General features: G+C 37.0%; 1 protein-coding gene and 1 long non-coding RNA gene across 3 annotated transcripts in view; one reads left to right on the forward strand and one right to left on the reverse strand.

Moving 5' to 3' along the window:
* MALRD1 (MAM and LDL receptor class A domain containing 1) overlaps nucleotides 1-27,787 on the reverse strand; it is a 365,316-nt gene that overhangs the window by 170,160 nt on the left and 167,369 nt on the right. Inside the window, exon 19 of the mRNA XM_032474166.1 lies at nucleotides 12,523-12,706. Coding sequence (XP_032330057.1) covers nucleotides 12,523-12,706 — 184 coding nt within the window. The remainder of the gene's footprint in view (nucleotides 1-12,522; nucleotides 12,707-27,787) is intronic.
* On the forward strand, nucleotides 991-26,995 carry LOC116661620. Of its 2 annotated transcripts, none has more exons than XR_004317570.1 (3): nucleotides 991-1,051; nucleotides 6,374-6,460; nucleotides 26,707-26,995. It is a non-coding gene; the product is annotated as an uncharacterized LOC116661620 (long non-coding RNA). The 2 variants fall into 2 exon arrangements; XR_004317571.1 differs by lacking the exons at nucleotides 991-1,051; nucleotides 26,707-26,995 and adding exons at nucleotides 1,857-2,660; nucleotides 18,362-18,493.

Below are 27,787 nucleotides of genomic sequence, written 5' to 3' on the forward strand. Positions count from 1 at the left end.
ACTCCCCCTCATCCACATGGTCACCAAGGTGGTGGCTCAGTAGACATGTTTGTACAACATGTCTCCACCACTGGACTAGTTAACTGATCTGAAGATGGCCATTCGACCCAAGATCAGTCAGTCAGAGTCACCTACCAGAGAGTTTAGAAATGTAACTAACGGGTTTCTGCAACAGTGTGTTGAGGTCCTTGAATCCTGTGGTGAAGTCATACTTTCTCCCTGTGTATGATGAAGCAGAGAGAAAGATGGTTCCACAGAGAGAGGGGACTGAAACAGATGTGCAGAGGGAAGCAGTTAAAAGAGACAAGAGGTACAGAAAGATCAGAGCTCCAGATCTCTCTCAAGTCCTTCCTGAAGTTGGACCGCACTCCTGGGCTTGAGTTTCCTGAGATTCCCCATATCCTTAAGTAAACTCTCCTTCTGCTCGATTCTACTGGTAATTAAACTAGACTTAATTAACCCAGAGACCTCCCAGAAATGATCATGAGGATGTCTAAAGGCTGAAAAGGCCAAAAAATAAATGAATGGGAAGAAATCCAAACCACACTTGGTTTTTTGCTGAGCTCTTTCCTGACCTCTGAATCAATAATTAAAAACTGTATTTCCCAACTCCTCCGAGGCAACTTTCCAAATAATTTGTGTGACTCATTTTGCTCAATTTCCTCAAGAATCCCTTCAGTATGAAGCATCCTTATCCCCTCCTTAAAAGAGATCATGTACATGCTGAGTCTAGTTTCATGATACCACCCACTATGGTAGGTGTTCAGTATATGTTAGTTTCTTTCTGTGGTCTTGATGATCACATGTGCAACGCAGGTTCCTGTAAACCAATGAGTTTGCGTGCATCTAATCAATGAGGAAATTAGCTCAATACAACACAGAACTTGTGTGGATCCCTACATGATTTCTCCTTCTACAATAATGTCCTGTGCCACCAAGGCAGAGCAGATGAACAGGAAGCACGCTAACACAGCTGAGCCGGAGAGCCACGGAAGAATGAGGGCTGCCGAGCACGCACTTCACCCTGGGCTGCTTCGCCCTGTTTCTCCAGGTTCTTGTTACTTTTTTTTCTAGTCTTTGGTTACTTTTCCTAAGTCTCCATAATTCAACAGCCTTAAAACTTTTTTTTACACCACCCTTTCATCAAGATTTCTTGCCTCCTACCTTACCCTCCTTTTTAGGTAAAGTAACGCATTTGCTGAAAAGTCCCTCTATTTATTAGAATTTTTAAATGCTTTAAACTGTGCCCGCATTTTTATTATGGTTGCTATTGTTTATATTAATTCTGTACAACTTAGTCATCAATGTTTATAGTGGCTTGCCTCAACCCAGTTTTCCTTTTGTGTGATTATTCAAAATGGGAGGCTTTTAGGAAACTCATCTATACCTCTGTGTATATGTATGTGTGTATGTGTGTTTCATCAAATATATAGGGGAAAAAATGGTTTCTGGCCCTGGCTGAATTATCTGTGCATGTATAAATACCTTTGGATTTTACTGAAACTTGTTTATATTTGAACGAACTGGATATAAATTTACTGAGTTCCACATCTATTTATTTTGAGTACACCTGTAGTTTGTATATCATATATCATGTATCTATATAGATATATAGATATAGATATATAGATATATAGATATCAGAACTGAAGAGCTTATCTTTCAATTTTGTAATGGAAAATAAATAAATAAAAAATAAATAAATACATTGGTGTAAAGTAGAAGTCTTATTGATAAAGATTAATATTTATTTTGATTAAAAAATAATTAGTAAACTACAATTCAGTAAAAACTGAAATGCCATATTGTCACAAATTCTCCATGCAGTAGTCTAACCAAATTAGGTGGGGGAAATGTTCATTGTAATTGAGACAAGTTCTAATTAGAAACTGCATGAATAGAGGATAATGTTAGTATTCAAATTTACAGGAGACTTCATTTGAACTTAGAGATCTTTCAAGGGCTATTTAAGGCTTACTAAGATGTATGCTCCAGTAATTATATTTTCTTAATATTATGAATGAGCCAAGTTATATAATTGTGCTTGATTATAATCACATTAATTATGATATTCGGTTTATCAATATGATATAATTACAATTGCATCTTTCAGTGTAGACCTTATTGACATTAAAATGCTAATTTTATCAAGTTTATTGAAAGATAAAGTAATATCCTGTATTTTCTAGGTATGTAATGAAAGGTTGACTGGAATGCAATGTTAAAGTAATTACACCCATTCATGGCTTTGATTTTTAAATTTAAAATAGCTGATTAATGATAGAATAAACTCAGTTACTTAGTCCTGTTGTCTACAATGTGGGCCTGGAACCAGGAAGAAGAATCTATTCTCCGATTTTACAAGAAGTAAATAACCTGGCTCTCAGGCTTAATGAAGAGCAACGTTGCTGGGTGACCATGACAAGGAGGCCCCTCCCCTGAGGCCCGTCTCAAATCAGCTCAAGCAGGAAGGCACAGTGAGGGCTTCAGCTGTCAGTGCTGGAGGCAGAGAGCTGATGTCAGAAGGGCTCCTCCACTTCCTGCTTCTACATTTTGTCTACTGTCAACTTTATTTGTCTGACAACTTTCCCCATAGGGTTGGAGACAGAGATGCTGCTGGACGGCCTTTCTTAACATATTTAAGTATCAGAATCTGAAAGGTAAATAGATATTTACAGTCCTAACTGTAAGTAACACTCCACTATTTAATGTAGGAAATTGCATGGTGTGTTAGTTAATCAGGACTAACTAGATTATATGACACTTAAAAAAAACCTCCAAATCTCAAAAACACCATTGAGGGGGGGTCACTCGCTATATATCTAGAACAAGTTGGCAGAGGGACTTTCCTGTACACATTTTTTTCTCTGTGAGCTACCGTAAGATCTTGTATATATTTCCCTGTGCTATACAGTATCATCTTGTTTATCTATTCTACATTTTGAAATCCCAGTCTGTCCCTTCCCACCCCCCACCCCCTTGGCAACCACAAGTTTGTATTCTGTCTATGAGTCTCTTTCTGTTTTGCATTTATATTTTGTGTTTTTTTTTTTTAGATTCCACATATGAGCGATCTCACATGGTATTTTTCTTTCTCTTTCTGGCTTACTTCACTTAGAATGACATTCTCCAGGAGCATCCATGTTGCTGCAAATGGCGTTATGTTGTCGGTTTTTATGGCTGAGTAGTATTCCATTGTATACATATACCACCACTTCTTTATCCAGTCATCTGTTGATGGACATTTAGGCTGTTTCCATGTCTTGGCTATTGTAAATAGTGCTGCTATGAACATTGGGGTGCAGGTGTCATTTTGAAGTAGGGTTCCTTCTGGATATATGCCCAGGAGTGGGATTCCTGGGTCATATGGTGAGTCTATTCCTAGTCTTTTGAGGAATCTCCATACTGTTTTGCGCAGTGGCTGCACCAAACTGCATTCCCACCAGCAGTGAAGGAGGGTTCCCTTTTCTCCACAGCCTCTCCAGCATTTGTCATTTGTGGCTTTTTGAATGATGTCCATTCTGACTGGTGTGAAGTGATAACTCACTGTAGTTTTGATCTGCATTTCTCTGATAGTTAGTGATATTGAGAATTTTTTCATGTACCTATTGATCATTTGTATGTCTTCCTTGGAGAATTGCTTGTTTAGGTCTTCTGCCCATTGTTGGATTGGGTTGTTTATTTTTTTCTTATTGCGTCATAAGAGCTGCTTATATATTCTGAAGATCAAGCCTTTGTTGGTTTCAATTGCAAAAATTTTCTCCCATTCCGTAGGTTGTCTTTTTGTTTTGCTTATGGTTTCCTTTGCTGTGCAGAAACTTGTAAGTTTCATTAGGTCCCATTTTTTTATTCTTACTTTTATTTCTTCTAGGAGAAAATTTTTGAGATGTATGTCAGATAATGTTTTGCCTATATTTTCCTCTAGGAGGTTTATTGTATCTTGTCTTATGTTTAAGTCTTTGATCCATCTTGAGTTGATTTTTGTGTATGGTGTAAGGGAGTGTCCTAGCTTCATTGATTTACATGCTGCTGTCCAGTTTTAACAACACCATTTGCTAAAGAGACTGTCTTTATTACATTATATATTCTTGCCTCCTTTGTCGAAGATGAGTTGACCAAAAGTTTGTGGGTTCATTTCTGGGCTCTCTATTCTGTTCCATTGGTCCATATGTCTGTTTTTGTACCAATACCACGCTGTCTTGATGACTGTAGCTCTATAGTATTGCCTGATGTCTGGGAGAGTTATTCCTCCAGCCTCTTCTTCTCTTCAGTAGTGCTTTGGCAATTCTAGGTCTTTGATGGTTCCATATAAATTTTATTATGATTTGTTCTAGTTCTGTGAAATATGTCCTGGGTAATTTGATAGGGATTGCATTAAATCTGTAGATTGCCTTGGGCAGTGTGACCATTTTAACAACATTGATTCTTCCAATCCAAGAGCATGGGATATCTTTCCATTTTTTAAAGTCTTCTTTAATTTGACACTTTTTGTTAATCAACAAAAGATACTTGCAAAAATGTAAACTACTTGCTTCAAGTAAGACTATTTTTTCAGTCTTTCCATGATGATTTGAGCCTACCAAGTCCTATAACACATGTACGTAAAATCTATTTTCTTTTCCCCTCTTCCCCTAAACTGAAAATTTTTCTGAATCAAAAATAAAATGTCTGTAACAATGAAGATGGGTTTAACATTGAATTTTTTAAAAACAGGGTTTACAATTGTCAGTGGCACAATATCATGTACACACGAAAACCGTTCAGAGAGAAGCGAAAAGTTCTCTATTTATTGATTCTTAGAAAAGGATTTATATAGAACATGCATGATGCCTCACATATCATCTAAGTTATAACAATGATAATAATTTTAAGCTATTTAGGTTCCCAGGCTCCAGGTTCCCAGGCTCCTGGAGTAGGCACAGGATGTTACATGATCAAGGAGAGATTGTTTTAAAGTTCGTCATGAAACTTCATTAAGTAGGCCATCTCTTCTCCAGCCGGCCGTGCCTGTCTTAGGTAGTCCTCCTCTGAGGATCTTACCCGTCGCTGGCTCTCCAGCTGTCCATACTGGATACATTAAATAGGCCATCACTTATCCAGCCGTCTAGGTGACCTTTCTCACAGCTTGTTTATCAGTTCAGCCCATCGCTAATTCTCTAGAGCCTTCAGGCAGGGGCCTACAACAATGTATAAAACATTTCAACTAGTGTTACTTAAACCCTCCACTGTTAGTCCTAGTGACATGTCTAATATCACCTGTCATTTTTTCAATAGTGTTTGAATTTATTAACAAACTGGATGTGGCAGGTGTTGTGCTACTGCTTTTACACCAAGGTACTCATGGTGATACTGACAGCATTCCATGCTGTTACGGCTAAACATGGCCGCTTCTGTGCCATTTGGCATCAGCAATCAACTTGGCTGTAGTATTCAGTGTGACCTCTGGATACCTCGATTTTCCAGAGCTGTAATGAAGATTAATTTAAACATGATGGTGAGGATAACGATGACAATCACGTCTAACATTTACTGAGTAGTTACCATGAAGAGTTAATGCTCAAGGCTCTTGGCATATATCAGCTTGTGAAATCCTCACAATTACCCTATGAAGCAGGTTCCATTTTTATCGCTATGAAGAAACTGAGGTAAAGTGTTGATAAGCACTTATTCAAGGTCACACAGCAACTAGGTGGCAGGGACAGGATGTAAGCCTAGGAAGGCTGATTCCAGAATCTGCTTCCTTAATCTCTGTGCCATGCCATGGTCTTTAGCACAGAGCAGGTGTCTCTGATGAGAAAGTTCCACGGCCATCGCCCCACTCTTACTTCCTTCTGCCCCAGCAATATGCTCCCTCCTAGTAAATCTGCCTCATTGGTCCCCAGGCCTTTTCCCTAGGATGTTTGTGTGCTTGCCTCTTAGTACATTTAAGGCTTTGCTCAACTGTAACTTTCAGAGACTATGCCTGATGACGCTAATCAGGGTAATAATTCTCCATCACTTCTTCTCTGTCATTCATAGCACCTGCCAACAAGACACAGATATTATATATTACTTTGTTTATTGCCTGCATCTGCCACCAGAATGCAACTCAATGAAGACTCTGTTCTGAATTTTCATACATGTAACAGGATTTGAATAAATCTTTTCTATTAATCCATTCCTCTGTCCATTTATCCATCCAGCCATCCATCCATGCATTTACCCATCCATCCTTATGCACCCTTACATTATACAGCCCTACATATTATCTACCCATTAGTTATTAAAATAAAAGTCACATTTAATTATTTCATTAGGGTGAGCCAACTAATTATTTTTTTTCTGACTACCATCTCTTTTTTTGTTTCTTTTCTGGCAACATTTACTTCCAAAGAAAATTGGGGGAAGATCTAAATGCCACACTTGGAACACTCATGTGTTGAGTGGAAATACAGATTTTCATCTAAGTTAAGTGAAGAAGGTAAGTTTTGAAGTTAAATTTTACTGGGTTCTGTTCATAGATGTATGTATTTGTGAACTCTATACAGAGCAATCACTGTTTTGTGATCTCTCAAGTTCGATTTGAATTCAGAGAGATGCTGCACTGAAATCATTATCATCAAGACACTATTTTCACTCCAAATCAATTACTGCTTAAAGGACACTTAGGAGTCATACAGACAGCTTTTAAGGGGGGAAAATGAAAGGTGTGAGAGTGGTTGTAGTAAGAAAGAAAGGCTTTGGAGGTTATGTGTGAAGACAATGTACTAGACAACTACAATTATAATGATGCTGTCTTCTCTTCACTTTCTCCCAAAGGTACTGCCTTCCTTTCACATTTAGGGTTATTTTGGGAGCCTGATGTGTTTTGCTCTGTATGAATTTAGAGAGAGGCAAAGTAGTTACTGTGCTACTGTCTACTTAGAAGAATTTATTGACTTCTGGAAGCATTTTCTAGTCCCTAGGTTATTTCTTCCTTTTCCCTCAATGGAAAACTGGCCATCATTCAATTGTATTTTTCAGTGGATAAGGCAACATCTTACAGTTACTGGCTCCCATCCTGAGGTCCTGGGTTTACAGTGTCTCAGAGATGGTTCCAGAGCAGTCCTCACAGCACAAGACTTAGGGAGACACATGGGGAAGGAGAGGAAATGCCGGGCGTCAAGAAAGAGGCACTGAAAGGGGACATGGAAACTCAGGAAAGCCAAATGCTGTGTGACGCAGGCGTTTCAGCCCTGCTCTAAGGAGACGCACACAATTCACTGCGGAGTTTTCTGTAGCCTAGGCAGTCGATAAAGATTTGCTTAAAGAAACAGAACCAGCTTCTAAACGCTGATATAAAAAGTGCTGCCCCTAGTACAGTGTCAAGGTTTCTGCTATTGTTCATCTATACTTGTAGCCAAGAAACATTCATTTCTTTCTACATCCCATGTTTTCTTCAGAGCATTTTCTATAACGTACATGATTGAATCCTTGTCAGAGCTCTTTAAGATGGAAATAGGATTCTTAACCATTTTATGGCTGAGAAAAATAAGACAAAGGAAGATTACATGACTTGCCTAAAACCTCGGAGCACAGAGCAAGGATTTGCACCAAATGCTCTTGTTGCAAGACTTGACATAAATGCTACTTAGTATTAAGAATAAACACAACAAGTATCAGCTGAATGTGTGTAATAAACGGATGTGCTTAATAAGTAACATCAATTGAAAACTGAATAACCATTTAAATTTAGAATTGGTACTTTTATAAATTACAATGATGGAATACTCCTTTCCCTTATCTATGAGTTCTCTTCCTAATTTTCTGTTCTATGGAGTGGTGGTTGCATTTTATAAGATTTTTGTACAAATCATTTTAAGATCAATTTTAATTTTAATTTTAAAATTCATAATCTGCCACTTTTTTTAATGAATAAGATACTTGCTTCCATGTCACTTTGTCCAAACAGAAGATATGCTTCTTTATGTGTCCCTGGACAGGACAAAGACATGCCTATTCTTTAATTTTCCTTTTTAGAAAAAATTCAAGAAATTTGGTAGTAAATTGGAGCTAGCACCACGATGTGTTTCAAATGCAAAGGAATTTTAAAAAGTATATATCTAGCTTTAGGTAGGCCGTGTGCTAAATATGATCTAATAAACTGAGTTATGTGTTTTTGAATGGAGAGCCAAAACTAAATATGAAGCTCAGATAGCTTTCTTATTTGCAGGTAAATGGATAACCACCAAATATATCTTACATCTACCCTCTACCTTCTCCAGTTTCACTCTTAATCAGTTTAATGCTTTGTTCTCAATTATTTTGAAATTTTAAAAGTATGCGTAGACACCAGAGTTGTCAGGAAGTCCTAGGAAAATCTCAAGAGATAATCCGTGATGATCCTAAAAAGGATTATAAGTCTACAGATTCTATGTAAATCTATACAAAATATGATAACTTGCTTTCTGAAATTTTCTGGCTCTATCTCCCTCCACTTCAATGCAGATCTTCTCTGTCCTCCATCTCTCCCTCATCTACTCAATTTTGATTCTACTCCCAGTGGTGTTTTTATTTGTTGCTCGTGTTTTGTTTTGTTTTTGAATGTGGGCTGCTGTTTTGGAAAGGAATCCGGGTGGATCCATTTTGTGTGTCCATGGAGTGTAGACTGCTCCAACCCCCCTGGATCTAACCACAGATCCCCTTGGACCCATCATTCTCAAAGTGGGTGAAATCCCTCTGGTTTAAGCTGCCCTCCTCAAACCACGTAACTGCATTTTCCAGTGAATCTCTGCTGACCCTTTCGTGATCCTCCTGGCTTCTCTCTCACAGACATAAGGACCATACAGATCTGTGGCTGTTGGCAGTTTGTCCCCAGCAGCTTGTATACTGGGTTGTGTAGGGATGTTTTTTCACTTAGTTTTGTTGCATGTTTTCCACAGCTTATGGACTTTGCTAATTAGGCTCTGATTTTTTTTTTTAAGTCTATTTTTAAATTTTTTAAAAAATTGAAGTATATTTGGTGTATAATATTACATAAGCTACAGGTGTACAATATAGTGATTCACAATTTTCAGAGGCTTATACTCCATTTATAGTTCTTATAAAATATTGGCTATATTCCCTAGTTTTGATGGTTTTAATGGGAGGACTTGGGATAATTCAAAAGCTATTCTGCCACCCCCACCACCATCATCTTTAGAGAATTTTCTCTTAAGTCTTTTTTATTTTTAACAGCTTTTTGGATATATAATTTATAATTTACATACCATTAAGTTCACCCATATAAAGTTTCCAACTGAATGGTTTCTATATAATTATGAAATTGTGTAACAATCACAATAAAATTCAGAATATTTTCATCACCCCATAAAGAAACCCCATATTCATTAGCAGTCACTTCCCACCCCTTAATCTTTAGCCCTAGGTAACCGCTAATCTACTTTCTGTCTCCACATATCTGCTCTTCTGGGCATTTCACATATATGGAATTGCTAGGCAGATAGCTAGATATGAGCAGAGAAAGGGGATGCAGGCCAAATGGCAGGAATGGGCAGAAAGGAGGGGCACAGGCTAAATACAGAAAACCACACATCCTGTAAACACCAGGGGTCCCTGGGCAGAGAAAGAAAAGCAGGAACCTCTGGGCTGATAAGTGGGGTCACACATTTTGGGGTGTCAAACAGCCTGCAGGCCAACAGAGAAAGGTGGAAAAGGGCAGGACTCTTCAGTGTCCAAATATAACCTTTTGCTCATAATGCACTCATTTCAATAAAATTAGCCTTGCAGATGAGAAGTACTGATGCCATGACACTTCCCATCCAGACTAAATAAGGACAAAAATCCCTCCTCCTCTCAGGAAGGTGGAGTTGGGATGAAAATCAGGGAATATGACCCCAAACCCTTCCCTTCCGAAGGAATATTCCACCCATTCATTTTTACAACCTGTGTAAATAACCAACTTGCCAAAAAAAACTCAGGAGAGCCGCTCACGTGAGCCTGCCTGCTGTCCCCTTGAAAGTATACTATCTACCCCTTAATAAACCCAAACTTTCCTTTCTTAACCTCAGCATCTTGTCTCTGAATTCTGGGACAGGACAAGAACATGGACACCGGCTACATCTGCCGGCAACAGTATCATATAGTGTGTGATCTGTTGTGATGGGCAGGATGTCACAGAGGAGGGAACATTGAGTCACTTTTTAAGTTATTCATCTCAAGTGGGGAACAGCAACAATTCCATTATAGATTTTATGGTGACCCATTTGCATATGATCTGAAGCTGGTCCCCTAATATGGGGCAATAAAAACACTGTCTGAAACTATGACATTGTTAATAATAATAATGATGGTTATAACAATAAAAGGCAATGCCTAAATTTTACTATGTGCTAAGACTATTCTGAGCACTTCACATATATTAACATATTTAATATTCACAGAAATCTATGATGAAAGTATGATTATTATCATCCCCATTTTATTGATGCAGAAACTGAGGCACAGTGAAATAGACTCAGCCAAGCCAGTTGGTGGCAGAGCCCGATTCCACACCCAGGTAGTCTGACTCTGCTCCTTGTTCTTAACCATTTTCTACAGTGACTCTGATTTTTAGGTATGTCGTCAAATACTATTCTCTCCTAAATTGGCGATAGTAGAACACAACCTAGAGTAACTTATGCTCTAATTTGATTCTCATTACCATTTTTCATAGCACTGCTATTCTACTGACATGTAATTTAAAACTAAAGGGACAGAAACATACTGTTTTTAGTTCCATACATGGTCTTTTAAAATTTCTTAAAATGTTTTCTTTTTTTCCTTCTATATTAACTGAAACATAATTTGAAATTCTTGTTCTTTGTAGCAGGCTCGTTATTTGAAAAACGGTTTGCTTTTTCCTAGGATATATTCAACATAAAATTGACCATATTCACTACAATTAACCAAAATTTACCTCTTTATTTGTGGCACAGAAAGCCTTAAAGCATTGTATCACTAAATATAAGATATTAACGTATTAGTCAGTAAGCTGAATGTTAAAACTGACTTGAACAAAATTAATTATAATCACATAAATTTTGGCAGGACTTTAAAGGAAGAAGGGAAAGAAACAGTCCACACTTCTACATGAAAATCAGCAAAGCTGGAATAGTAACTCTCAGTTTTCTTCTGTCCTGAATTAACCCATCTAGGAGTCATTCTCCTTCCCTTGGGAAGAAAGGAATCTCTCCTGTTTAATAAAAGCTTCTTTCTTTCTAAAATCCTAGCAAAAGCTTCGAAGAATTTTTTCTTTTCAACTTGCCAGAATCATTGATAAATTGAGTAATGAACTATAATAGAAATTTAACTAGGAAACTACTAGAAAACTTACTAGAAAAGAGCTAAAGAAGCACATTCTCATTGCTAAGATACCTTTTTATGATTATATGTTCAGAACCATTTTCTGTGGTCCAGGAACCCTCTGCCAAACATCTCCAAGTGCAAACCCTGTCCCTTGTTTGACATAGATACCTGGGGCTCTGTCCTCCCTAGATAATCTGGGGTACATGAATTATGACTTCATGTAACATGTGTGTGTGTGTGTGTGTGTGTGTGTGTGTGTGCACACGTGCATGTGTGTGAAACAGCTGAGTATCAGTTACTTTCCCTAGAAACATGTGGGAGTCAATCTTAAACTCTCAAAGACTGACTTCTAAGCAGAATCCTCTGAACCAGCCCTGGTCATAAAAGAGCAAATGTTCTAACATCACCAAAAGCCAAAGTCACATTTTTGAACTGCTTCGGTGAAGCGGTATTTTAATATGAGAGCAACGATAAAACGAAATAGAATTCAGGTTTCGTTCTTCAGTCCCAGGGGCTTGCCTCCAAGTGAATCAGTGTAGGAAACCACGAAAGGCTGGTCTTTCGGCCAGTATACAGCACACTGTGCTATTTTGGAAATCAGATGGAATAACTCTTCAGAAAGAAATTTTGCCAGCTGTGAAATTGCACAGATGTATTTACAATTATTTTTGACATTTTCTGGGTAGTTTTGTAAAGAAAATCCAATTGTAATTACACTTCACATTTAGAAGCGTGATAAATGATAGCAAATTTTTTCAAGTTACTGTTCACTTGCTAGAGTATCATTTTAAATCCCTTAAGCATAGCTCTCAATTCAAGTTCTGGTTGAATGTATTTCTTATATATCCACTAACTGCCAGCTTTCTAACCCTTTTCACTGGTTTGTTTGAAATTAATTAAATTAGATAAACATATGTAAAGATTAGGCTTACATTTTAGTTGGTGTTGAAAAGTAAATTCAAAGGACAGCGCCTCTCCATGTTAGAAAGGGGACGATACAGAAGGAAGAGAGGAATTACTTGTGTGATTGAAGGATGAAGAAGCTGTATTTCTTAACATGGAAGTGTAAGCTCAAACATCATGAAATTATCTCTTTCAGTTGATTTTTGTCTATGTACAAAATACGTTAACAGTAGAACATTTTATAAATGTGAAGCAAAGATAAAATGGCTAGATTATAAATGTGCTTCCAAATGGAAGTGCTTCCCAGATACTCACCAGTCATGCAGTTTTCAAATTCAATGTCATCAATTGCAGCTCCTCCTCCCAGGTCCCTTGTTCTGATACCTTGAAATATGACTTCGAAATTCCTTAACTTTCCTAGCAGGATGACAGCCTTCTGCCAACGATCCTCAGCATTCTGCTTACTTTCTTGCCATACTTTTGAGAGTCCTTTCTCTGTCTGAAGGTAAAGAAATTCACATTAGATAAATAATTAAACACAAAAGAAGAGACAACACCACCAATTATGTAGAACACAAGCATTTGATCAGTAAAAATTGGTAAAAAACAAACAAGACTCTGATAATATTCATGGTAATACCTTCCCTCATCAAAACATATTAATCTACTAACTGTTCCCAAAAGCAAAACTGGCAAGACTAGCAATAAACTTGCCTTGGTATTTTCAGAGACATCATTAGTAGAAAGTGGTCCAGTCGGTCAAATCCCCTCCGTGCTTGCACACACATTCTCAGTTGATATTTGATGGACTCTGAACAGTTTACAGAAGCCCTGGGTTGACTGCTCTAGGTACCCTCCCCACCAACCTTTTATTTACACCCCTTAGTCACTGATTTTGCACCTTCCTCTAAAGCTGAAGTAACTCACATAAGGGAAGAGAAAAGAGAGAAATGAAAGGAAGAATATGTGGGACAAATCACATATCCCTGATGGATATGAAAACAAACTGTGAAGTGCATTGAGCATGGAGGGAAAGTGATCATTTCTAAAGACCAGATTTCAAACATTCTGTTATAAGATTATATGATTTGGGCTATCTGTAAAATTCTACTATAATAATGATTATTATATGAGCACCAACAGTAACTATTTTATATCGAATTCTTCAATTGTAAAGGAACAATTACATTTCTAAGAAAACGTATGTAAATATCTCCTCTGAATGTCTCAGGTTGGTCTGCTAGGTGTCCAATATTCTAATGTACAAGTAATCCCAGGATAACTTGACATGATAAGACATGACCTGACATAGAGCGTAACTCTAACGACTGAATAAAAACGACACCAACAGTAAAACAGAATGTAAGTCAGCTGAGCACAAGGACAAAGCTTAGATTGTTTGTGTTGCTCTTGGCTACTCTGGGCCTAACCCTTATTGGGAATTAGAGGTTAACAAACTGTGATTATGACTATACAGCAGAGAAAGAGAAATACATCCACAGAGAATTATGTTTATGGTTAAGCCCCCCAAAATTAATATTTCAGGATCCAGTACTGTGTTTTCATGATGAAGTGAAAAGTAAGCATTGTCTCTGAAGCTTATAAATCAAACAGTGGAAGAGAGAATATTCAGTGGAATGGCATCTGGAAAATCAAGCAAGATGTCCCAACCGATTTATAGCGTACAATTGTAAAATATATAATTTATAGATTTTTCAAAAAAAAATGTAGACTCAAGGAAAAAGAAGTGCTTGCAGAGGGGATCCAAAGGAGTTACACATTCATGGTTTCATATTTTTGGGGAATTAATGTTAATAAATATGTCTGACAGCCTGTTATGCAGAGGGAGACACAGATCAATCAACCAAGAAGATCTTCTGTGGAATTACACAGAGAAAGAGGAACTCTGTATCACTTACTCTAAAATTAACTTTGCAAAACAACTGACAGTGCACAGACAGATCTTTCAACATCCTCCCCGAAACAACAAACACATTTTTACACCCAGAGACTCTCATGTGTAACTTCTGCACTGAAGGGGATGGGAAATTCGCACCTAATTAATGGAATTCCAAGGGTTTCTAATGACTAAGGAAGAAAAGCTTCTTCAAGGTTAGGCTTTGACTCTCAGCAATGTCTTAGTGATTTGGAATCAAAGGAATGATTAGTTAAATTAAAGATTAAAGTAGAGGGTGTCTGACACTTGGCAATGTAACAGGCACGGATGAGGATAAAAGTCTGTCTTAACTTACAAACTTAATTCACTTTGCTAATTTTTCCTATGAATCAGTTTCAGCAGGGTAAAGAACCACTCATACACTGTGCCAATCCCCAAAAGGGCTTTCAACGAATCAAAGGTTGTGTGATCACTTTAACCAATAAAATGCAAACCATTTGTTTCCTCTGACAACTGGCCTTCTAATACATGAGATCCGAATAATGTATTCATTATCATTTTATACGGCAGGAAAAGGAAATGAGGGATAAGTCTTTAGAAAACCAACCACAGATCAACCTAATGATGGGTGACTGTAGTATATTATTCTAATATATTTGCTATCATTCCACTTGGGATATAACATGTCAAATTGTATCCCCTAAAATTATCGAAAAGTATTCATCCAGATGTGCACTGGAGATTTAGTCACCTACTGACTTAGCCAGCCAGGGCTCCATTTACACAGCAAACACTTGATGCTCGCACAGCTCCCACACACTAAGTCAGACACCAGGAATAACAGGGTGAAAAGAAAGGGAGCCTATCCTGTGATGGTGATAATTTAATAGAGGAGAGAGTCATAAGAATTAATTACCATAAAATTACTATAGAAACATAAACAGAGCAACTATAGGAAAGTAGTTCTATACCAATCCCCTAATTTTTGTTCTGCATACATGGTTGCTTCATTTATTTACTTGATATTCTGATATGTATTCTTTCTTAACTGAGAAAGAAAAATATCTTACTTCTGACTCATGACTTTGCCGCTGTCTAAGGATGTATCTCTTGCATTCATGTGGATGTTAAATTCAAGAACCCAAGGCAATAAACAAATGAAAAGTAACTAAACACACTAATAAACAGGAAAAATTAGACCTTAATATATTAGTTAAATTATAAAAGTCAAAGAAAAAACTTTCTTCTTGTAATTAAACCTTTTTACCCAATTTTGAATTTATTTACCATGTACTCTACATATTGATCCTTTATCTTATATACTGTGTATTTGATTTTGCGGTGTGTTTGTCTTCCTACTTCATGCCTGTGTCCTTCTCTTCCACTTATGTGAAGAAAGGCAGTAAGAAGTGGTTAAAAGATAGAGCCACTTCAAGTTATACATATATATTAAAGTACAGTCACTTGGAATTTGTTTCATATGTTTGTGGTGAAGATATAAATTTCCACCAAATTATGAAGCAATATTTCCAAAACCAACTGATCAACAAGTCTTTTCTCCACTGACACATCTGACATATTCTTAATCTGTTTCTAGTATCTCTGTATCAATCTCTGATCTCTATTCCTCCATCAACAGCAGATTAATTAATTCACTAGATTTTCTTCTTCTGGGAAGATTTGAGTGGACTTCCTTTCCCATATTCCTCCTAGTAAGAACAATTCTAAGGCCACAAATTGGATAACCTAGAAGAAACTGGACCAATTCTGTAAATAACACAGTCTGCCAAAACTCATACAAGAAGAAATAATGTAAATAAGTCTGTATCTATTAAAGAAATTGAATCAATAATTAATAACTTTTCAAAACTGAAAGACTATGCCCAGATATGTTCATTGCTGAATTATAACAAATATTTGAGGAAGAAATCATACCAACTTCCTACTATCTTTTTCAGAGCATAGAAAGAGAGTATAATTCTTAACTCATTTTATAAGCCAACCAGCTTTACTCTAATACCAGATTCAGACAAAGGCATTGCAAGAAAAGCAAACTACAGACCAGTATCTCTCATATATTTTGATGTAAAAATCCTCACAAAATATTGGCAAATTAAATCCAAAAGATGTATGAAAAGAATTATACACTGAAACCACGTGGGATTTACCCCAGGCATGCAAGGCTGGATCAACATTTTAAAATCAATTGATGTGATCCATCATATTAACAAAGTAAAAATAAAAAAAAAAAAAAACCATACAATCATATCAAAAGATGCAGAGAAATCATGTGCAAAATCTAACAGCCATTCATGATAAAAACTATAGTAAACTAGAGACAGAGGGGTAACTTTCCAACTTGGTAACTACTACCTACAAAGAAATCTACAGGCAATGTTGTACTTACTGCTGAGAAACTAGGCGCTTTCCCACTGAGGTTAAGTATAGGGCAAGAACGTCCGCTCTCACCACTCCTATCAATATCACGCTGGAAGTTCTTGCTAATACAATAACGCAACTAGGGCTAATAAACTCAAAGGTATACAGACTGGGGAGGAAGACACAACACTGCCTTTGTTCACAGATGACAAAGCTGTCTATGTAGAAAATATGAAAGAACTGCCAAAAACACTCCTGGAGAGAAAAGGCAATTACAGCAAAATTGCTGGATACAAAATTAAACTACAAAGTCAACTGCTCTCCTACAGACCAACATTGAACATGTGGAATTTGAAATTAAAAGCACAATAACATTTATAGTAGCATCCCCAAAACTAAATCTAACAAAAATTAATTCTAAATGGATCACAAAGCTAACAAGTAAAATGTGAAACTGTGAAGCCCATTAGATAACATAGAAGAAAGCCGAGGTGATCTCAGATACTGATGCTTTTTAAGATACAACACAACACTAACGACACGATGCATAAAAGAAATAATTGGTAAACTGGGCTTTATTAAAATTACAAACTTCTAGCCCATAAAAGGCAAAATCAAAAGAATTAAAGACCAGTCACAGATGGGGAGAAAATATTGTAGAAAACACGTCTGAAAAAGGACTGTTATCCAAAAAATGCAAAGAAGTATTAAAACTCAACAATGAAACAAACAACCTGATTTAAAAATGGGTTAAAGACCTTAACAGACATCCTCACCAAAAAAGATACACAAATGACAAATAAACATATAAAAATACCCATTATATGTCATTAGAAAAAAAGGAAATTAAAACAACAATGAGATACCACTGCACACCCAGGAGAATGGCCAAAACCCAGGTCACTGACAACACCAAACGCTGGTAAGGAAATGGAACAACAGGAAGTCTCAAATCGCCAGAGGAAACGTCAAACAGCACAGCTACTCTGGGAGATGTTCTGGCAGTTTTTTTTTTTTTTTACAAAACAAATTATACTTACATGATCCAACAATCTTACTCTTTGGCATTTATCCAAAAGACTGAAAACTAGAAAGAAAAATACTGTATGATATCACTTATATGTGGAATCTAAAAAAAAAAAAAAAAAAAAAAAGAACTTATTTACAAAAGAGAAACAGACTCACAGACATAGAAAACAAACTTACAGGTTACCAGGGGAGGAGGGAGTGGGAAGAGATAAATCGGGAATTTGAGATTTGCAGATACTAATATATATATATAAAATAGAAAAACAACAAGTTTATACTGTATAGCACGGGGAAATATATACAAGATCTTATGGTAGCTCACAGAGAAAAAAACGTGACAATGAATATATACATATTCGTGTATAATTGAAAAATTGTGCTCTACACTGGAATTTGACACAACATTGTAAAATGATTATAAATCAATAAAAAATGTTAAAAAAAAAAAAAAAACTAGTCCAGAAAAGGCAAAACTATAGAGGCAAAGAAAAGATCAGTTGTTGCCGGGGGCGGGGGAGAAGAGATAAACAGACAGAGCATACAGGAATTTTAGGATTTTTAGGACAGTGGAAATACTCTCTATGATGGTTATGTGTCATTAAACTTCTGTTCAAACCCACGGAAAGTACAACACCAAGAGTGAACCCTAAAATAAACTATGGACCTTGAGTGATTATGATGTGCCCATGTAGGTTTATACCTGGTAAAAAATGTATTATTTTGGTGAGTGATGGTGCTAATCGGGGAGGCTATGCGCGTGTGGGGACAGGGAATCTCTGTACCTTCCTCTGAAGGTTGTTGTAAACCTAAAACTGCTCTTAAAAAATAAAATTTTTTTTTTTTTTAAAGAAACTACCAAAAATCTTCGGAAGTAATTGGAATGGGTCATTTGAGAACACGAAGGATTGAGGGCTGTTTTTAAAAAACTGACTTCAGGAAAAAAAAAACTGAACTAAATTATAGAATCGAGACTTCTAGAAGCCAAACATGAGATATGAAAGATGAAATGGAATTATCTCAAAACACAGTATGTGTCACAGTGATGTGCCTGCAGGCTCTGAAGTCAGACTGTCAGGTCTAAACCTGAGCCCTGCCCCTACTGGCGGTTATTTCATCTATAAAGTGGGGAGTAAATGTGTTTATGTCATAGTGTTGGTGTGAGGATTAAAGTAATGTTAATGGAGCAACTACACTGGTCGTTGATATAATATTGTAATAATGCTTATTATTAACAAAATGCAAAAAAGCAAAATGCAAAGAATTAAACATTATGAGTGAAATGACAAGAGATGTGGCTTGATTTAGAAAATCCACACTTAAATACAAAAGGTCTAGAATAAAGGGGAGACTAGATTGAGGAGGAGCAATAATCAGAAAGAATAATAAATGAAAATTTCTGAGCTAAGAACAACTCAAGATTTTAAGATCAGGGCACATCCTGCAGAAATCTCCAAACTCAGAGTTTAAAAGAAAATGCCTCAAGCTTCAAGATATAGGAAGCAGTTTACTTACAAAGAATGAGAATTATGCTGGTAACCAGGGTCCTCTCAATTAAAATATTAAATATAGAAAACAGTGGAACAAAATGTTCAGGCCTCTGAGGAAAACAAAGCAAACACAAAAGAAGACAAAGTGAAACAAAAATGGTGATTCTAGGACACACACCTTAGCCAACAGATCACATCTGTGTTAACTACAAAGATACAAGCATAATAATTGTGGTCTTGTCCTTCTGAGGTGCTTAGCATTTACTCCTCCATGGAACCATCTAGAACAAATCACACTTTCTTGGCCAATATTCATAGCACCTTTAATGTGAGAAGAACTACATTCACTCCAAAATACTCCTCTGGAATACAACTGTCATGACAATTGACATGACATTCTGGGAAAGCCAAAACTATAGAGATGATTCAGAGTGTTGGAAGGGAACTGAACAGATTAAGCACAGGGGATTTTATTTTAAGGCCATGAAACTTTTCTTGATAGCATTGTAACGGTAAATGTGAGACACTGAGCACTTGTCAAAACCCACAGAACTTCACAGCACAAAAGTAACCTTAATGTACTCAATTAAAAAAAATCTTTAGGAGGCTGAAATATCCCAGGAAGGAAGGCACAATCTGGCAAAACAGTCTAGAAGTATTACAAATGTACGAAACAATGTCACTGACACCAAGAAGGCTCACAACTATTTCAACAGAAAAATGTTATTAGGGAAAAACAGAAAATCTGAATAAAGTGTGGACTTTCAGTTACTAATAATCTGTAACACTGGTTTATTAACTGTGACAAACGTAAGATACTAATAATTGGGGGAACTTGGGTGTGGGGTATACAGGGGCTGAACAATCTTTACAACAATCACATAAATCTAAAATTATTCTAAAATAAAACATTTTAATAGATAATTTAAAATATGTAAATTCATATACTTGTATAAAATATCTTTTATGCAATTCTCAGGAGTAATGAAAAATTATCAAGTTTGAGAAAGTCAGAAAAAACAGTAACTATAAGAACTAATTGACCTTTACTCATTCTTAAGATAACAGAGCATAGCTTCCAAATATTCCAATTAAAAAAAGCTTTATTTCTATGTTTGGCATGTTCATGAATTATTTTTGCTATTTTTTTTCAAATTTCGTCAATTTTTTAAACGTAAACATACTGCTCACAAAAAAATTAAGTACATAAGTGATACATTAAAAAGATGCAATGTCATACAGGAGTCATTCTGAACCTAACTAATAACAACAAAAAGTCATTTAATACATGTTTGGTCGTAATCACTGACACAGCACGCTAGTTTGTCTTCTGCCTCCAGACAAGACTGAAATATTGAATAATGATGCTACATGGTATTAGAACCCTCCATAGCTACGATGAAATGTTTTTAAAATATCTTTTTAAAAATTGAAAGGAGTGGCTAGAGTTGAGTATAATATCTGTATCTCACAGATAAATACATATATTTCTTAAATCATCTAAATATTAAGTATTTGAAAAATTAAATACTACAAGTTTATGTTCTTTAAAACTCCAATGTTCAAAGTTTATATATAGCTTAACCCTAGGTTGAATTTTCAAAAATAAGATGAAATCAAGTATAGGCTGTTTTGAATGTCCGCAGAAATACCTTGCAAACAGCTACTGTACTGGGAATAAAATCTGTACTCAGTCAGGGGCTCTTGTGTTTATAGGAGGTCCTCTGCCCTGACAGAATGATTCTGAAGGTTAAACCAATATACTCACTGGATAGACATGTGTGGTTTTAGATGTACATTCCATGAACACATTTTAAGCAGTATATCCTCATGTTTTGCTAGAGTAATGTTCCTTTAAATCTAAAACATTTATTTCTTGATAATATTCTTTAAAATTGAAGGCAACCAGTCTGGGACATTGAGCTGATGAAGGCAGTTGAATGTAAAGCACAAATATCAATAAAGCTAAAATTGACTAATTTCTTAAAATCACTTATTTTTTTTAACCATTCCAATCTATTTCCCAGGGTTTCCAAGAACAGAATCACAACCTCATTTACACTGTACAAGATAGAAAATTCAGTTTCTCTGTCATTCATAGGCACACACAGATCTGATACATATATTTCTGTATATACATATGTGTGAGTCTTTGCCATATTGGAGCAGCCGCAAACCCTTCAAGGATCTTCCTGTGGGGTCAGGAGCCACATCTTTACCTGGACTAGAGAAGCCCCTGCGCTGTGGGTCTCCTGTCTGTTTACAGAATGGTCGCAAAGTCCCCGTGCGTGACCTTCTGTTGAGCCTTTCTCATTTTCCACACAGATGTTCATTTTTTTCTCCGTGTTCACTGGCCACTGGAAGTGACCTGGCCATCTCAGCACATTTATATGAAATGCACTTTTTCTTTCCCCATTTCTACCTCGTTAATCCCCAGTCACGCTTCAGTGGAATCATCACTTCCTCATGGCAGCCTTCACTGACCTCCCTGACAAAGTCATACCGCCCGGTCAGGGGCTCTGAAAGCACTACATATTTCTTTCTCCTCCTTAGCCCTCACCACACTTGCAATTATATACGCTCTCCATTAGTGTCAAGACTTGATAAATATCTATCTCCCCCATTAAATAAACAGAATCGAATGCTGGGCAAACTCCGATCAGCCGTACCTAGCACGGTGCCCTGCTTATAGTAAGGTCCCCAGTAACTAAGCACAACTGGAGTGCGTGTGTCCATGTCTACATATTTGGGCGAGTAGGAAATAAAAGTGCATTGCATGGCTGATACTAAACGTGTATGCAATACGAAGAGTGCAATCTGACAATGTGCTTATTATAAAACATCCAGAGTCTTCCAAAGTCCTTTTCAAACAGTTGGTAGGGGCCTCTGACATTACCGGTTTGGAGGAGAAACAACAGATCGTATCAACAGAACAACTACTGGAATTACAGGAATACAACGTTAGTGATTGTCCTTTGCTCTTCAAATGTCACCTTGGAGAAGCCTTCCCGAGACCCTTAGGGTGGGTTCCATCCCAACTCAATCCACGTCACCTTGCTTTAATGTTTCTATAGCACTTTTGCTTCTCATTTTCCAGTATCACTTTATGTTTCCAGTTATTTCAATAATTCTTCATTGTCTGTCTTCCCCATCACAATTCAAAGTCCATGAAGACAAGAGCTTTCTCCATCTTATTCCCCTCTGGATCTCCCATGCCTAAAACAGAGCCTGGCTTAGTGTAGGCACTAAAAAGGCATTCGTTTGATCAATGAATACATACTTCATATCTCAACGTGGTGACTTAAGATGTTGCATGGAATCGTTAGTACTGGCTGACCTTTGTCTCAAAGCGTCTCTATAAAACTTCTATTGGACTTCAGATTCTTTCTCTCATATAGGTAAAAACTAGTTTTAATAGGCTTAAATTGCACAGCCTGTCATAATACACATTTAAAAATTCACTAAAAGATATGTCCTCTAAACAGTAAGTTATTACATTTATAGAGATGATTCCCTGAGATGGAAAGTAATTGTTTTAAACCTTAGGTGATGTAAAAAGGAGTAAGAATTATTTATAATAAAGGACAGACCATGGAGCTGATTGTTCTGACGAAGTTACATTCAGAATTATTCTTGCAAGGTCTTTACTCATTTAAAGAGAAGGCTCACTAACCCAATTAAAATTCCCAATCTATGATATTCAACGTGATTTCCTACTTTGTGTTTGATGGCTTGTTTCTACTGTCTTTCACACTACATTTGGTTCCTGAAGGAGAAAAACATTCATATGGCCGAACACAGAGGAACAAGGGGGAAAAATTAAAATGAGGAGTCTTTTGGAGGCATCTGACAGAAAGACTAATAAGAGGAGGCAGCAAGGTCTGGAGCAAAATGTCAGTCATGAGTGACTGCGCCTGTCCCTTGGCACAGTGTCACTCGTGAGGGTGTCCTGTCGCTCTCTTTCTCCAGGGGTGGGAAATCGTGAGACGGAAAATAAAACAAATACATGTGTGCGAAACAGCAAACGTGTACAAAGGAATGACGAACTTCAAGTTAAGTTCCTTGTACAATTTTTTCTTCCCAAGGGGCACTGGTATATACATTTTTTAAAATAAAATATGAACAAAGAACCTTGCAGTAGAGTATTAAAAGTAAAATTTTCAATTTAAAATCCTCTGAAAACCAATACTGTCTAATTGGAAGCACAAAAATTAAATATATAAGGGTATTACTACCCAGAAAAGTATATATTAGGTGTGTATAAAGAAGGAGAGAAATTTCCTGCTTGAATAAATCATTGGATTTACCAAACTAGGAGTACTGCTTAGTATTTAATAAACAAGTGAAATATATTCAAACTTTTAATCTCAAAATATATTAGTAAAATAAAAAGATGCATTGATAAAAAGGACTACCAACCTAAAATGTACCTACTATGAATCCATTTTATAAATAAGAAAACTGAGGCTCAGAGTACTTAGAAGACTTGCGACTGTGAACACGTAATAAGACATAGAAGGATAGAGCAGAGACTGGCCCCAGACTTCTCTGATTCTAACGCCTGAATCGCTGCCCACCACCTGGAACTGGATGGACACACTGACAAGAGGCCGCACGCAAGCAGTGGTTTAGGACTCTGCTAAGCCAAATGCAATATTTCTCTTTAAAAAGGTAATAAAAACACTGACTCCATAATTTATTGTCTGGACAGTTTAACTGCTGAAATGCCAGGGTAAAAACTAAAAAATGAAAGTTTGATTTGATTTAGCCTTTCAATTTATTATGTATATAAAAAATCTGAGAGCCAGGCTCATTAAGGTTTAATATCATCAAGAGCTGTGTGTGTCTCTTGAAGCCTTGGGCAACAGCACCGAGACCCAAATGCCCATGAGTGGCAGATTAATTACTCGGCAATAAATGGTAAGAAGTTTCCTAAGGACAGCAATAAGGAATAATTATTGCATTTATTTATTCATATCCTTGTTCCAGGGATTAAAGATGGAGATACTAGAGTATAACAAAAGGAAACTGAGTGATGAAAATGTAGTTCAAGGGAAAACTCACTCGGTAAAAATTAAGCAAACCCTAGTACACTGACCTACATGTTGGCTGTAGACATTCCTCATAGCTGCATTTGTTAGTAAAAAGAAGCTGCTGACACAGACACAGACACACAGACACACAGACACACACACACACACACACACACACACACACACACACAGAGTATCTAAAAGAGGAGGGTAATTAGAAAAGGGGGAACACACTGAAAAGGATGAAAAGGATACAAAGTTCTATCCACAGATTTTAGGTGCCACAATTTCCTCTCATCTATCAAAGACTAAAATTCCAAAACTTAGCAGTAAATATTGTCACCAATTAGTGGTATCTTCCATGAGACTTGGACAGGAGGACCATGTCACTTTTTGTAGGTATTTCTCATCCCTGAAACCACATGGTAAATGATAAACGAACTAAAATCTCTCACTATTCACACACACACACACACACACACACACACACAAATAAAAGAAACTAAATTAAATATCTCACTATTTTCAAATTTGACTCATCTATCTTTATTTTATTTTGATCTCAGTGGACTGTAATGAAAATAACCCAGCTCTCTACTAATTAGATATGTTTTTTAACAACTATGAGCCTCACTTTCCTCATCGGAAAAGTGAAAACTGTCCTACCTGCCTTGAAGTCTTTTGTAAGGATTGGAGATCAAACATTTGAAGCTTCTAACACAATGCTTAACATGGAAGACACTCACATTTGACCAACATACGTTCACACATGAACATTAAAGTTACTAGAAAATTAAAAATGTGTTTCTAAAATATAAATCGTATTATTTAAACAGTATCATCCTTCATCCTATTTTTTTCCCCAGTGAGATGTTTTGGGAGTAAGATGAAGAAAAATAAAAATAAGAAAAAATATACACACACATATACATATGTGTGTGTATATATATCATATATACTCATATTTGTATATATCATATGTATATATGTGTGTGTATGTGTATATATATGTATATACATCATTCTCAAGGGATTAGATTAGTGCCTTGAGATTGGGTGAGGAGGGAAGACTAATGAATGAGCCGGTAGCTTGTGGCTAGAAGGAGACTCGAAGGACAAGGAGTCACCCTGCAACCACCCACTGCACAACCCTGGACCACAGAGGTCTCCACGTGAAGTCCCTCTGTGCTGTCAAGAAGCAGAGCCCAGTACCTGCTGGGGGTCTTTCCCTCCTACCTCCCTCTCCAGTTCTAAGCAACTCAAGTCAACGCATGCAGCTCTTTGTATACAACAGACAGAAGAGGCACCGAATCATTCAGTTTTTTTTTTTTTGTTACCCTTGCAATTCACTACAACCCACCAAGAATAATCATACCCTACTTCCAATTCCACACTTGTCAGCCACGACTTAACACATACACGTAGATGCGTAAGGGATACACATACATGTACACATACACACACACACTGTGTATACACAGACACATATGTATATCTGCCATAACCTACTGACTTCAATTATATCTTGAAAGTCACCAGAAGCCATTCTTCCCCCACCCCAGGGGTGAGTCACTAATGACAGTGGAAGGAAATGGGGGATAAATCATGAATAACAGGTAAAGACCAAAGAGAGATTAAAAAAATCAAAATATATAGCCAAAACTCCACTATAAAGGCTAAGAATAAGAAAAAGCCTCATTTTTAACGACTAATACAAAGGGCTGGGGTTTACTTCACACTGTCATTTAATAGCTATTTAAGGGCAGATCACCACTGTCTTGGAAAGGGCCCGTGACAGAAGAGAACATGGGGAGGAAATAGCCCCTAGCCGTTCTTTTAAAGATGTCATTAAACGTACAGCTATAATATCCGAAAAGACAAATCCCAAAATAATTCATGTCAGCCATTAATATGCTTTTTGGAAAGTGGTCCCCCTGTTGCAATACTGTCTTCTTCCCCTTTGCTGCATTTTCCTTTTTATTTTTTCTTTCAACCCTTTGACAATTCGATTTTAAAGAGCCAGCCTTTTGTCAGCTAGAGACCCGGACTTCACTGGTACCTGATGTTAATCTGGCTGCCAAGCAAACTCAGCTCAGAATTTTATAGCTTTTGATAAAGGCCATTTCAAGACTCAGCAAGAAACGATGTGATTTTTAAAGCAAATGTTAATACTTAAACGCAACATAATTGGAGAAGTTTCTGGAAACAGAAGCAAGTTACAGTGAATTGTCCATTTAACAAAAGCAACAAATGTCTTCCTGCAATACTTTACTTGTAGCCCTGCAAGTGGCTTTAGCTCTGTTTTTCTGAAGTGTCCCATGTGAAAAGGCAAATCTCACGGTATGGCATCTCTCTGTGTAGGACAGTCAGTAATACCTCTTTCTGAGTTTTGGTTGCGCTGGAATTAGTTACGAGGATGTTAAGGAACAATCAACATAATTCCAGAAATATGAGCTAGACTGCCAAACTCTTAGCTCAACTCATTTAATTGAGTATACATTCTAAACAAATTGTTTTTCATTTATTCTTCTGTTGGTTTTATTTTAGCGGTACATGTTACACCATCTATTCTACGATTGGTTTCACCCATATTTTTATGCCATCCCTATTAGATTAAGGCCCACCATAAAGGATTCATATGACAGAATCATCTCATGTCACTCTTATTTTCCAGCATGTTCCTACGTCAAACCATGTTCACTGTTAGCACGGTCATCCTTATGCAGATGGAAATCAGACTCCTGGTGCATCCTGGCCTTCATGAATGGCAGAAGGAAGTGCTCCAGGGTGACATGAAGCTGCCAGTTCAACAAGTTGTTTTTAAGAATTCAGTTCTGTACATCACGTGGGGAAGGAACCCACAACCTTCCTCCCAGGGCCTCAACCCCTTGATTTTTCCTCTTCATTACTGACACCAAGGTCCATTGTGTCATCTCTTTAAACACATGATGACCTGCCATTGGAGTCCCTCAATATTCTGATATTCTTCCATGAACACTCAAAGTGCCACCTGTACTATACTTCTTGCCAGCAGGATGACTCAATGCTTAATGCATTCAGTTCAAACCTTAGCATCACCATTTGCAGAGAGTACTTCATTGTAGGGTTGGGTTTTTTCGGTCATTTTAGTATTACATTAAACTTTAAAGCCTATTATTTCCAAATCATGATCGTTTTAGTTAAATTACATCAAAGAGAGTGGAAATAATTATATTTGTGCCTAGAGTAACAGTAAATTTCTATCTCCCAAAGAAACAGCTGTAGAGTAAAACTAACTAAGCAGGATTTCATCTTTACAATGGAATGGAGAGAGTCCGCCCTATCTAGATCCATGCTTTGCTGGAACAATATAAACAATTACAACTTGATAAAATCTTCTAAGCCAGATTGGACTGAACCTCATAGAGCACTCAGTAGGCTTCACAAAACTTCTTCAATTAGAATGAGTGCTTTTTTCTTTGGTTGAACCTCAGTCTTTCCCTTCTAAGGGGCATCTTCCAACCTGAAGGTATGATATGAGTACAGAGTGACTACCACACAGGCTGGAGCATCTCATTAGGGGCTCCACTTCCTCGGAGTGGAAGTTAAGAACACCCCAGTGGGGGCAGAGCCTGATTAGTGATGGAATTGCCCTAAAGTGGGACAGAAAGAAAGGGCAGACCCAAACTACTTCTCTTGGGGGCATGCTTGGATCACACGAGCAAAGAATGAAAATGCTATCCTTATTCCGTGCTTCACATTTCTCATAGAAATGT

The sequence above is a fragment of the Camelus ferus genome, chromosome 35 (genome assembly GCF_009834535.1).
Source record: "Camelus ferus isolate YT-003-E chromosome 35, BCGSAC_Cfer_1.0, whole genome shotgun sequence".
Taxonomy (NCBI): Eukaryota; Metazoa; Chordata; class Mammalia; order Artiodactyla; family Camelidae; genus Camelus; species Camelus ferus.